This window comes from Parus major, chromosome 5, assembly GCF_001522545.3.
Source record: "Parus major isolate Abel chromosome 5, Parus_major1.1, whole genome shotgun sequence".
Lineage (NCBI taxonomy): Eukaryota > Metazoa > Chordata > Aves > Passeriformes > Paridae > Parus > Parus major.
The window spans coordinates 10,518,325-10,532,453 of record NC_031774.1 but is presented as its reverse complement, the minus strand read 5'-3'; the positions used below and the strand labels follow the sequence as shown (position 1 = coordinate 10,532,453).

The 14,129-nt window shown below is 38.7% G+C and overlaps 1 protein-coding gene across 4 annotated transcripts in view; it reads left to right on the top strand.

Moving 5' to 3' along the window:
- Window positions 1-13,242, top strand: part of ANO5 (anoctamin 5) — a 63,003-nt gene extending 49,761 nt beyond the window's left edge. For 3 of the 4 annotated variants that reach the window (XM_015630842.3, XM_015630843.3, XM_015630844.3), the window contains 7 exons: window positions 1,069-1,238; window positions 1,828-1,925; window positions 4,599-4,729; window positions 6,307-6,512; window positions 7,282-7,463; window positions 8,533-8,638; window positions 9,497-9,818. In XM_015630842.3, the coding sequence (XP_015486328.1) occupies window positions 1,069-1,238; window positions 1,828-1,925; window positions 4,599-4,729; window positions 6,307-6,512; window positions 7,282-7,463; window positions 8,533-8,638; window positions 9,497-9,718 (1,115 nt within the window). In that variant the 3' untranslated portion in view covers window positions 9,719-9,818. Of the gene's footprint in view, window positions 1-1,068; window positions 1,239-1,827; window positions 1,926-4,598; window positions 4,730-6,306; window positions 6,513-7,281; window positions 7,464-8,532; window positions 8,639-9,496 lie in introns of all 4 variants that reach the window. The other variant, XM_015630841.3, reaches the window with a different exon arrangement.
- The last annotated feature ends 887 nt before the right edge of the window (window positions 13,243-14,129 follow it).

Genomic DNA, 14,129 nt, shown 5'->3' with positions numbered 1-14,129 from the left:
GCCCAGACTTTTTCACTCTTGAACTCTTTGAAATGGTTAGGCCAGATTTGGTGTTAAGACAAGCAGATATAACCTGCCTCTGGTGCTCTGAACGTTGTTTGCCTCACATCAATACTTTGACAGCTCACTGAAAATAAAAATATTTTAGGGAGCTGCAAGCTAGGCAGACTGCCTTACCTGAGTGCTCCCTCCTCTGTCCTACACTCTGATGTCAGATTCCTATTAAATACCTCATGTTCTTCTGGCATGCAAACTTACACCAAGCTTGGAAGCATCAGTTTACTCAGCTATATGAAACAATTTTACAATAAGGCAAATGAGTTTAACACGTCTGCCAAGGTCCTGACCAGCAGAGAGGGACTTGAATGTCTGTAGTGTTTTTTCTTATGCTATTTCCCAACTTGGTCATATGTTATCATTTAACAGGACATTTGATAATACTATGCTTAGGGCTTCCTGCTGCCTTCAAAAATATAAATGTGGTAGACAATGAGCAGCAAAAGGCAGCAAAATCCTAAGCAAAGGTTTTGGTGATGTACAGTAACTCCAAGATGCCCATACTCTCCCCTATTCTTCTGCCCATTATGAGCCTTAGCCTCGTCTTTCAGAGGCACATAGACCATGCAGTTTCTGTTGATTTTAATGACATGCACATACAGTATGTTGGGGAAAAAAAATATTGTAACTTACTTCTCTATCACAAAGAAAAAAATAATTGTCTGTTGCCAATAGTGAAATTTTCATACTACAGGAGATCCTTCTTGAGATTCAACTCAGCTCTCCTAAAGTAGTGTAACATTTGGAGATAGACAAGTGCTAGTGAACTTGGAACATAGAAGGGGAAATTAAATTGTATAGAAGTTTTAAATATGAATTTGCTTTGCCTGCCTGCATCAAACGTTGTATTGTAAAGTACAGGTAGAGTGTCTGAAAGTAGGAACTCCAGCTGCTGAAATCTTTTAAAAAAAGAAAACTTTTTTTTTTTTTTTTAAGGCATGATGAATATTTGTGAATCTGCCCTTTAAAGAGAATAAAGGAACATAAAATTATTGTTTTCTGGTTTCACAGAGATCCCCAGAACTCATATGGAGTATGAGAACAGGCTCACTATGAAAATGTTTTTGTTCCAGTTTGTCAACTACTATTCATCCTGCTTCTACGTGGCCTTCTTCAAAGGGAAGTTTGTTGGTTACCCAGGTGGCTACACATACATGTTTAATCGCTGGCGAAATGAAGAGGTAAGATTTTCTTTAAGGTGGATTGTTCCTTCAATCCGCACAGTCGTAAATTTCCAACTGCAGGCTTGGTCTAAACTGAGCTGGACCTCAGCTGTCCTGAAGCTGATGCTGGGGCTTCCAATGACTCTTCCTGCTCTTCCTAGTCAGGGATACACCAGCAGTGAAAATCTGTCAGTCACAAGAGTGTAAAATCATAAAGCTTTTATTGGTCCCAGTTTTCCTGAAATACCAGTGGGTCTCACCATGGATCCTAAAAAAAATCTGGTGCTGAGAGCTCAATGAGTGCAAAAGATTCACCTTGCTGGGGCTGAGGGGTGCACACAGGCCCTGCTGAAGCATCTCTGAATTACTCTGTCTTCATATGGTTGTTACATTTTGGTGTGTGTTTTGTCTCACACTTGAAACACTTAAAGCCCTTCTGTAACAGCCTTCCTGAGAGAGTGGCTTATCTGGCAATCCATGTGGAAATTAAATATTGTTCTTACAAGTTTTAAGACCTCCTTTCTTGCATTTATGTAGTAGTAGAATATAGTTTATCTGGGTGATACCCATTATTCATGCCCATTAATACTCAGTTTGTCTCCACCAGTGTGATCCTGCAGGCTGTTTGATAGAACTGACGACACAGCTCACCATAGTCATGGCTGGCAAACAGATCTGGGGAAATATCCAAGAGGCTATTGTTCCGTAAGTTCTCTGTGACACTGAGGTGGCCATCTTACAGTTAGAGAAATTCGTGGGGAGAATGAAGAAGATAAGAAGAATTCTGTAAATTAAGCACAAATTCTGACACACTCATTTCATAAATGCTTTCAGCCTCTTTTGTGAAAGCCATGCTTGTATGTATGTTTTATTAAGGAGCTTGCTCAGAAAAGGGGAGGGACTGTGTTAGACCTATTTGCAAATAGACATGGGGTGGTGGGAGATGTGGTGTTTGAAGGCCGCTTGGGGCACAGTGATCATGAAATTGTAGAATTCTTGATATTTGGTGAAATCAAGAGGAACATCAGAAAGACTTCTACACTGGACTTCAGGAGGGCAGACTTTGGCTTATTTAGGCGACTTATTCAGAGAGGTCTTTGGGAAGCAGCCCTTAAAAACAAAGGTGTTCAGGGAAGATGGATGTGCTTCAAAACAGAGATGTTGAGGGCACAGGAACAGACTGTCCCTGTGTGCCAAAAGATGAGTTGATGAGGCAAACATTCAGCCTGGCTGGGCAATAAGGTTTTGAAGGAACTTAGAAATAAAAAGAGGATGTATCATATTTGGAAGGAGAGTCAGGTCTCTCAGGAAATATTTAAGAGAGCTTCTAGGGAATGTAGGAAAATAATTAGGGAGGCCAATGCTCAGTTCAAACTTAATCAGGCAATATCTGCAAAAGATAATAAAAAATGGTTTTACTAGTATATTAATAGTAAAAGGAAGGGTAAGACCAGCCTTTTTTCTCTATTGGATGCAAGAAGGAACTTAGTAACTGAAGATGAGTAGAAAGCAGAAGTGCTTAATGCCTTCTTTGCCTCAGTCTTTAGTGGGAAGACAGCTTGTCTTCAGGACAGCTGTCATCCTGGGTTGGTAGATGGTGTCAGGGAGCAGAGTGGTCCCCCTGTTGTCCAAGAGGAGGTTGGAGGTCTCTGTTGTCAGAGAAATACTGAGCTGCTTGGATGGTTATAAATCTATGGGCTCAGATGGGATCCATCTCAGTGTGATGAGGGAGCTGGCAGACAAGCTTACAGAGCTGCTCTGTATCCTTTACCACGAGTCCCAGCTCACTGGTGAGGTTCCAGATGACTGGAAGCTGGCCAATGTGACACCCATTCACAAAAAGGGTGGGAAGGAGGATCCTGGTAATTATAGGCCAGTTAGCCTGACCTCAGTGCCCAGTAAGGTAATGGAGCAGTTTATACTGAATGCCATCACACACCACTTACAGGTTGGCCAGGGTATCAGACCCAGCCAGCATGGGTTTAGGAGGGGTAGGTCGTGTTTGACCAACTTGATCTCCATATATGACCAGATGACTCACCTGGTGGATGCAGGGAAGGCTGTGGATGTTGTCTATTTGGACTTCAGCAAGGCCTTTGACACTGTCTTCCACAGCATACTCCTGGGAAAGCTGGTAGCCCATGGCTTGGACAGGAGCACTCTTTGCTAGGTTAAGAGCTGGCCAGGCCCAGAGAGTGGTGGTGAACAGTGCTGCATCCAGCTGGCAGCTAGTCACCAGTGGTGTCCCTCGGGGTTCTGTGCTAGGGCCAGATCTGTCCAATATTTTTATTGATGACGTGGATGAGGGTATTGAGTCTTTCACTAGTAAATTTGCAGATAACACCAAGCTAGGAGCATGTGTCAATCTACTGGAAGGTAGGAGGGCTCTGCAGAGGGACCTGGAACAGTTGGATAGATGGGCAGAGTACAATGGAATGAAGTTTACCAAGTCCAAGTGCTGAGTCCTGCATTTTGACCACAAAAAGCCCCTGCAACGTTACAGGCTGGGGATAGTGTGGCTGGACAGTGTCCAGGTGGAAATGGACCTGGGGGTACTGCTCAACAGCCGGCTGAACATGAGCCAGCAGTGTGCCCTGGTGGCCAAGAAGGCCAGTGGCATCCTGGTCTGTATCAGGAATAGTGTGGCCAGCAGGAGCAGGGAGCTCATTCTTCCCCTGTACTCAGCACTGGTGAGGCCACTCCGTGAGTGCTGTGTCCAGTTCTGGCCCCTCAGTTGAGGAAGGAGTTGAGACGCTTGAGCGCATCCAGAGGAGGCAACGAGGCTGGTGAGGGGTTTGGAACACAAGCCCTGTGAGGAATGACTGAGGGAGCTGGGATTGTTTAGCCTGGAGTAAAGGAGACTCAGAGGTGACCTTATCACTCTCTACAACTTCCTGAAAGGAGGTTGTAGTCAGGTGGGGGTTGGTCTCTTTCTCCAGGCAGCAACTGACAGAATGAGAGGACACAGTCTTAAGCTGTGCCAAGGGAAATATAGGTTGGATACTAGGAAAAAAAAAAATGGAAAGAATGATAAAGTGCTGGAATGGTCTGCCCAGGGAGGTGATAGAGTCATCGTCCCTGGATGTGTTTAAAAAAAGACTGGATGTGGCACTTGCTGCCATGGTATAGTTGAGGTATTAGACCATGGGTTGGACTTCATGATCTTCAAGGTCTCTTCCAACCTAATTAATTCTGTGACTCTGACTTTCATAGAATGTTCTGAGTTGGAAGAGACCCACAAGGATCAAGTTCAGCTCTTCAGTGAATGGCCTGTACAGAGACTAAACCCACAAGCTTGGTGTTATTAGCACCATGCTCTAACCAAGTGAGCCAATCTGATCTGCTTCTCTCATTGTTAACTTTTTTCTGTATATACAGCTGGATTTGTAACTGGTGGGGTCGTCGGAAAGCCAGAAATAATCCCGAAAATTTATACAGTCGCTGGGAGCAAGACCATGATCTGCAGACATTTGGAGCCTTAGGCCTGTTCTATGAATATTTAGAAATGGGTAAGTTTAAAATTATAAATTTGGAATTGAGGACAGGACACCTTGTACTGACACTTTCAAAAGAACATTTTCTCAATTAATTGTTGTGGGTTGATGCCACCAGTTTCATGTGCATAAGAGAACTATTAACTGCTGGAAATCATTAAACAGATCAGCCCAATTAATAAAAAAGCTATCTTTGCATCTTGAACTGCTGGGAATTTCACAGGAACACTGCAAAGACTTTTTTTTTTCCTTCATTTGAATGGGTAACATTATTCTCAGTGCAGCCAGCTGCCTTTGCGTTCTTTTCTTGTTCCAAAGCATATTCTTAGCTGATGTCAGTGGAAATTTTCAGTATGGGATGAGTGCCAAATGTGCTGTAAGGATGGGTACTGCAGACATGAAATCTACAAACTGGCTAGAGGAGAATCCCTTCAGCTTTAGTCCTACACTGATCAGTGCTTTGGTTCGGTCCATTAGACCAGCAAAGGGAGTGTGGGCAAGGGAATATGGGTTTTCAAAGGTAAAGTGATCATGTCAGCATATAACAGTTGTTTACAAAACCTAAGAAACTGAAACTAAAACTGAAGCAAAGATAAATCTAAAGAACACTTTAAAGAAGCTAATATTTGGCTATTACAAGGATACATTTTGTTGAAAAATTGATCTTTGTATTGTTTTATTTCTGCAGAAATATTTTTAAGTATTCTAGAGCTGTGTAGTGTTATTATCACTTTAATTTGATACAGGGCTGTGGTCTTGTGAAACTAATACTCTCATAACAATCACTGTTGCCAGCCATGTCCTTGCTGTTCCAGAATCAGAACTATGCTTCAGCATTGCCCCAGGGCTGCTAAGCTAGTAGGAATTTTGTTGCTCGGCTGACACGAAGAGCTTACCACTGAAATCATGGAAGAGTGAAATGACTGGTCTATGGGAATTTCTTTTTATTCACAACCTAAACCAGACAAAATTTTCTATTTCCTTTATTAGAAATATAGTGGTGGTATTGGCTGTGTACTGAGGATTATCACATTCCGTACTGAGATACTTAATTTTGGTAATAACTGAAAGGGTCATTTGTATATTTTAGTCGCAATTCTTAAACTAATGTCAAGACTTCCCAATGAAACTACTGCATATAGAATTTTATGCTATAATTTTATTAAAAAATATTAATGTTTTGATTCAGTCAGTAACAATAGGTAGAGGTAAGGCTGTGAGATGTGTAGTTGAGAAGTAAAAGAACAAGGTGGTACAAATTGCAAGAGAACAAAACTAACCTGATAACAATTGAGAAATTTGATGGATGAATACATCCCAATTCCCCTACAGTTACACACCATATATCCAGCACTGCTGGCAGCATCATTTCACAGAACCTAAATGCCTATTCCTATGGGTGCTGCTGAATGGCAGCCAGAAGGGTGTGGAGAAGTCTTGGGACTGGGGCTGATTGTCACTTAGGCCAGGGCTGAAGATGACTAGTGCAGCTTGGCAGAAGTTTGCCATTTGTCTGCTAGTGGTAGACCCCCATCACTCTGAGGATACTTCTGGAAGGGCAGATTTTGACACTTTGTTTTTCTCTCTTGCAGTGATTCAGTTTGGATTCATTACTCTCTTTGTGGCATCTTTTCCCCTGGCTCCCCTTCTTGCTCTGATGAATAATATCCTGGAGATTCGTGTAGACTCCTGGAAATTAACCACTCAGTACAGAAGACCTGTGGCTGCAAAAGCACATAGCATAGGAGTGTGGCAGGAAATCCTCAACGGGATGGCCATCCTGTCTGTTGTCACTAATGTAAGTATATTAACTGTGCTACATCAACACTGATTCTTCATGTATTCAAAATGTGAAGAATTAAAACCAGATGATGCTTATTCTTCTTCATCAGCACTGTATCACGTTAACCAACCATCAAACAAGTGGTTTGGCTTGTCCATATGTTGACAGTGTGCAGCTCCCGATCCACATTTTATTGACCATAATCTTTCATTCAGTTGTCTGTGGTTCCAGCCCTTTGGAATGGTGTTAGCCAGTACGAAGCTTAGACTGATGAAGCACACTGTTTGCCCAGAGGGAACTGTAGGGGACAGGAAAGGTGGATGAATTCTGTGTCTTATGCATTTTTGTCCTTGTCATTATGAGACCTGTTCTGTGGGAATTCTACTCTGCTTCTGGATGCCCCTGTGGGAGCAGTGGCTCCAAGTATTTATTACAAACTGGTAACTAAATGCTATGCCAGTGTTTCATCAGAAACATACTGTAAAGCAGACTACTGAGCACAAGAGACACTTCTTTTTAGTGTCTGTCAGGCAACAAACCCACTTGCAGGTACTGCTTAAGTAGCATGATACCTCAGAAACTAAAGTATCTCAAGCTTCCAGGCAAAATGTGCTGAGGCTGCAGTCAGCATCTTTTACTGAGGTGAAGTGCCCTAATCCTGCCTCTCACCCTTTCTTAAAAAATTCTGGGTAATGCCAGAGTCACAGAAACAAAACCCCTTTATAAATCTGCTCACAAATTTTGTGTGCCACTTCCCTTATTTCTTTTTCCAATTTCTTTTCAGGCTTTTATTGTTGCATTCACATCAGATATGATCCCTCGTTTAGTTTACTACTATGCTTATTCTGAAAATGAAGACTCACCAATGTCTGGATACATAAACAACAGTTTGTCAGTGTTTCAAATTTCAGATTTTCCTGAGAGAAATAAGCCTAAAGAGAATCCAGAAAACTTTGTCATATGCAGGTTGGTGTGTTTTATCACTTTGAATAACTATAAAAAACCATTGCAGATCTAAGTAATCCATTAGAAAATAAATTATGTCATTCTCATCATTCTAAAGTGTGAGAGGTAATATTTAGGCTATTGATAAGGTAATGCTTGAGGTGGTAAGAGATCAAGCCAATAACAAAAATAATCACCTCAAAAAAAAATCACCAGAAAGAGTCTCATTGATAATTTGGATTTTGATTTTTCTTCACTGGATTTTTTGTTTACTTAATTACAATATTGATTTTTGAGTGAGGAAGAAAATTTATGTCCCTAAAGTTGCAAACTTCAGGCAATATTTTCAAAGATTTTTAGACTGAATAATTGGACTATATAGGTGGAATAAGAGAGCAGGATAAAGAACATGTTTAGATCCCAAAGCTGAGAATGAGGTATGGTATTTAAAATCAATCCTTATTTTGCTTGATCAGACTGAAAATCAGACCTATTCTGCTTTTGTTTAAAAAATAGTCCTTTCTTGCTAGCAAAAGCATTGGAGATTCTAGAATAATTGCAAAAGAACTTTAGAAATGGTAAAATAAAAGTATTGATTGGATGAAAAAAATCTCAAAGCAAGCAAAAAAAGCCCTAAACCAACCACCCCAGCACTTTCAGAAACAGCTGCATTTGTTTGGTGGTGTAGAACATGCACTCAAGTCTGTTCTTTCATGAGACCCTGCATCTGTCCAGTCCACAATCTGCTAATGTCTGTCACATTTATTCAATAGGTGTCCATTACCCTGTGATATATCCCTTCTTCCTGTCCTGTATTATTTGATCATTGCCTGAAAAACAAGTAACCTGTGTACCAAATTTCATGTCACACATCCTCATCTCTACTCTGTTGCTGCGTGTGTGAGGGTGTTTAAGGAAACGCAAAGATAGAAACAAGCTGAGGGGCTTTTTTTGCAAAAGGAAACAGACCGTTTAAAACAAGAAAAGGTTCCTTAAGTGACAGCTGTACTTGCTTGTAAAGTGTCACTAAGCTTGTAGTCTGTCCCAGGCTGACTGACATTTCACCTTTGCATGTCTGTCATTCCAACAGGTACAGAGACTATCGATATCCTCCAGATCATGAGAGAAAATACTTACACACTATGCAGTTCTGGCACATTCTTGCTGCAAAACTGGCCTTTATAATTATTATGGAGGTATGTTCCCTACAAAATTTCCTTCTGACATTGGTACCTTGTGATTCTCTAGATAGTTACTAAATACATATATAAATATAAATATATATATATACAGAAAATAGAATTGCTAGGAGTATAAAATAATTTGTTCCCAAGGTAATACCAAGTACTCATGTCCTAAATAATTACTGTTACTGGGTCTTTTAAATTCAGTGAGCTGACCTCAGAGTAGGAACAGTGAAAATGGCTAAGCAAGACTGCAAATGTTGATCAAAATAATCAGCAAAATAAAAAAGGTCTTTAAGCAAGTGTAAGAGATTACAGCCACCAGGACTAGCACTTCTACTCTTCTTGCTTTCATTAAAGAGCTGTATGTGAGATGACTGTGTTCAAAATCCAGACAGCATTTTGCAGTGATGTATATTGGTTAAAATCAGCTAAATCAATAGTTTGGATTACTGGCACTTCAGTGTTAAGCCACTACTTTACAAGTTACGAAGGGAAAAGGGAGTAGTTCAGGTGCTCATCTCATCACTTTTCCTGCTGTGTTTCATCATCTCTCAATAGCTAAGCGTTTTCAGCACAGCTGTGTGAACTTTCTAACAAACCATACAGAGAAGTTAAAAAGTGATGGTTGAGATTCAGGCCCTGACACTTTTCTCTTGGGTTTGTTGAGTCATTAATGGTTTGGAATTAAAATTTATGCATAAGAAGATAGGTTTTAATCTTCATGTACATCTTAGATACACTAAGTATTGTTCCAGGATATCCAAATTAAATGTATTCTATTGTGAACAAAAAGTGACCTATTTGGTGACAGATAAAACAAGATGTGTTTCATTTAGTAATGAGTTGTTACTTTTTTTTTCTTTTTAGCATGTGGTATTCATCGTCAAATTCTTTGTAGCATGGATGATCCCTGATGTTCCTGCAGATGTGAAAGCCAAAATAAAACGTGAAAAGTATTTAACACAAAAAATCCTACATGAGTATGAACTTGAAAAACTGAAGGAGAGACTGTGCCAAGGTGATAAACAAGCCACAGAAAAAGAGTTCATCGCCACAGAAGGGAGAATGGAGCTATCCAGAGCAATGTAGCCAAAAATCCAATTGTTTGGGATTTAGCTTGTTTTAGCTTTTTTTATCTGTGGTTTGCTCAGTATGTTGAAAGTTGTAGGAGAGTTCTACCTTTCTCTTTCAATCCAAAGATTTTAGGGTTTTCTTTAAAGGTTTTACTGAGCTTTCAAGGTTTAGGAAATCTGCTTAAATGTATGATTTTATCACTGGTTTTTATTTTCCCGTGACTTTGAACAGTAAATGTAATCTTGTAATCCTAGAATTTTGACTCCTGGTGTAGGGACTGTTAACCTCAAAGGGCTCACAGGGCATGATAAGGTCATTAACCACCAAGCCCTCTCCGTGTTGCTAATTGCAACATTCCAGACTGTATCCCATCTGACTGAAAAGGATACCACAGAGGACCACCGCTGTGGAATATGCTGAGAATTATTATTTTTATTATGTGACCATTTGAATAGAACACTCCTGATACAAGAGTTAAGGTTTAGGACTTTTTTTTGTATTAATTATGTCTTATGAAACATTGGTTTGAACTTCTATACATTTTGCAGAAGGAATTGATTTTTAAAGATATATTGGCTTAATTCCAATTGTAATTACTTGTAGGCACAAAATTCAGTTAATACAAACTAGTTGAAGGGGAAAAAGAAGCCATAATTTATTTTCTTAAAGACACAGTTTGTGGAAGAGTTTACTCTCTAAATGCAGTTATTGTGGAATGACCTAAATGCAGTGGGTTTTGAAAAGATGTATGCAATTTGGAGAATAACAGTTATTTAATTTCTCATTCTCAAAAGCTACCATTGGAAGATTATGTTTGACATTGTTTTTGGCCAAATCTTCTTGTTTGTTTGTTTATTTATTTGTTTGGATTCTCAGTGAATGCCAGCAAAGGGCTAAAACTGTGTGTCTGTTCTCGATGCATACTATGGAATGTGCCTGCACTCCATGGCAGTCGATTGGGAGCTGGACCACCATACCAGTTGATTTAGCTGAATGGTTTGGTCTTGGATTTTTATCATAAAGATTTTAAGCATGCCAAATAACAATCTATGTTTATGCTGTTATTGTCCTTACACATAATATCCTGTGGCTTGGGGGTTATTCTGTTGTGGTTTTTTTTTCCTTTTGAATCTTTAGGAAGGATTTTTCTTTTCCTTTTTGTTAGGTGGCTTTTCTACAAAGTTACTGGGTTTATAAATATATAAATAACTATTTGTGCAAAGTAGCTTCCAGCTGTTTAAGAATGTGCCCTCATTTCCTATTTTGAACCAGGTAGGCATTTTTATAATTTTGATGTATATTTAAAATGTATCAACGCTTCCATGCTTAGTGCCTTGTTTTTTTGCATTTGGCAAGAGGTGTGAAAATTATCTCACATATATATTATATTTTGGAAAAGGGCAGGCCAGTGCCCTTTTCAAAAAAATGCTTGCAGGCATCAGGATACTGTGAACCTGCAGACAGAGCTGTTCAGTGTTACCAAACCAAGCCTGCCTTGGCACACTTCTGTTTCAGCTCTATGTGGACTGTTAGAGAGCAGTTTGTGCCTAGACTGCAGATTGTTTTAACACCAGATTATTGAGTTCTCTCATGCTGAATATACAAGGTAGACAAGATTAGAAAATTTTGCTCTATTTGCACTTTGAAAGTTATACTTTGCAAGTATAAACATAAAAATTGAGATTTGTATTCCATATCAGCTGTATTATGTGCTGTTTACTAGTACCACAACTTAAGGTGTGTTGTTTTAGCAAACCTTGCCTGTGTATTGGAGTACTTGGCGAGTAACCTTAATGTTGTAACAGTTTTAAATCAACGTCCTGAGTGGAGCTGTTGTTATTAGCAAAAGGATTAATGCTAAGTGCCTACCTCGAGCACACGTCACACAGTTTGGCTGCCAGTCAAGGAGTTGATGCTGATGATTATTTCTCATTACTGTAAGTTACCTTCATTCTCTAAGGTTGCTTGATCAATCAAGCATGTTGGCAATTTATGTTCATGATGAACTGATCATGTTCTTGAATATTCAGATGTATTTGAAGTAATGGATCTGTTTGAGGAATGCATGTGTAAATAAATTAGCTCTGCTGCTTAATGTGTAAGCCAAAGAAAAGTATTAGCCATCAGTCATAATCACATATCGAACACCACAATTTGCACCATGAAAGCACTGTGCTGCATCTTGCACATATACTGTTAATTAAACTGCCTAATTTAGCTGTTGTGGGTTTGTTACTGTTTGCAATGCAAACAGATGCTTCAAACAGAAAGGTGATGAATTACAAAAGGATATATTTCTGTAGGAAATGTACGACCTGACTGAAGCTGAAAACAGATTTGGAAACTTAGTGTTAGATGGACTATTTCTGCTTATGGAAGATTAGTTTCTTCAAGTAATAAAGTGTCCTTATATACTACTCTTGAAAAGATATCAGCAAAATAGGTGTGTTGTGAATGAGCAATGCTATTTAGAAGTAAGAAGGAGGAAAATAAAGAAATACATTTGTTTGGGATGCAGCAATGATATGCAGACCCTAAATTTGAATTGATGTTTTGACTGCTATTTTGTACTTCTTACAAACTTATTTTTTTAAGATCACTTGCAGTACAAACAGATGTTTTGTATATGTTGTATCATACATTAGAAAGTGGAAAAAACCCTGGGATCAGCTTATTTAGAAAGAAATATGTATGCATTTTAAAAATAAGTCATTACACTTCATAGCATTACTTCTTTGTATACAGAAACTGTTGAAAAGAGTTCTCATACTAAAAGCTAATGTCACTTAAAAAATTATCTTGATGCCTTTTTTCATAATAGTTTGCCTTTACTTGCCATTAAGCAGTATTTTGACTAAAGGTATCAGTGTGGTTGGGTTTATAATGGTTCACATAAGTTTCCTGAAGTGTTCTTGAAAAGTGATGAAAGTAAGGAAGGCCTGATCAGTTTGGAGATGTGCTGATTCTTACTGATTGTTGGAATATTTCATTTTGATGTGATTTAGTATCTAGAAGTCTCCTTTAACCAAAGTGAATAAAGTTTTGTCTTGCAATTACTGTAATTTAAGCAGCAATAGACTGCCTCATTACAATTAGTTACATAAAACAAATTTGACCTTTCAGGTGTAATACAGTCAGGGATTTTTATTTTTTTTTCAATTAAAATTTAGGTTTTTTACCGTGGGAAGGTTTAGTGGGGCATGTTCTAAGCAAAGGACTGCAAAAGAAGTGTGCTACTATGAGACACTATCCTATTTTTCTAGAATGTTTTTTACTATGCTTTTTCTTTTTTATTTAATGCTGTCAGTTTGAGGCAACAGAATGGAGTGAAAATAGATGGCGTTTCTGATTATTCTACATGTACCACTTGTTTGACTCATACTGTCATGTAATCTGAGTAGCATTTTTGTCTGCTAAGTATGTTGCTGATATATGTGATACACTAATATTGGAATATTTTTTTTAAACATTCTGCTAACATTTAATATGCACATTTAATAAGATCTGAATCTAGAAAATAAAGCTGTGTTCATTTTTAATGTGCTGTCAACTTTTGTGTGAAAATTCCAAGAACTGAGAGAGGAGCCAAAGTACAAAAAGTCAAATGCCTGAAAAGCCTCCTGGAGGAGAATATTCATACAGATTTCTGCAACTCATGTATGTTGTGTTCATAGAGATCCATTTTCAGCCAGGCTTCTTTTTCTGGGTTATCTGGATACGCTTTTTATTCCTGCAGTGCCAGGACCTGAGGTGACTTCTCAAGTTCTCAGTCATACATCCTGCAGTTTCCACATGCAGCACAAGTGGTTCACATACATGCACTTTAAGTAGCTTTTGTTTGAGTACATATACTGGAAAAGATGGCAGGGTTGAAGCTTTCCCAAGGGACTGGTAAAGTCTTACAATACATATTTTGATCTTTCTTAAAAGTCACTTCTGGGACCAGTGAAGGGCTTTGGATTGTATCACAGGGAATCTGGCTTGAATTTTGTGAAATACTCTCAGTAGACGTCTTTATCTCAGCATGTCACCTCTCCTGTTGTATCACCTTTTCAGGACTCTGGAAACAGGGTCACCTGCTAGAATTGGTAGGTCATTGTCTTTGTAGCTTTGAAATTATAAACTAAGACACATGCAATTTAAGCATATTAAAGAAAGGTATAAGATGAATAAAGGAATCCTCTCTGTATTAAAAAAGAATGAAAAAAATACCAAAACCAGCAAGATGTAATTATATAATATGGTACCACTACTGTGCTCAATACTGAGGTTAGATAGGGTACTTAATTAAGTATGAAAAATAAAAAGCATTTAAAAGGAGAAGGAATTAGTAACAAAAGAAAGATCAGAGGAAGAAAAAAAAAAGATGAAGGAAGATGCTGCTGATATGCAGGATAAAGGGATATTTATATATCTTAAGTTGTGA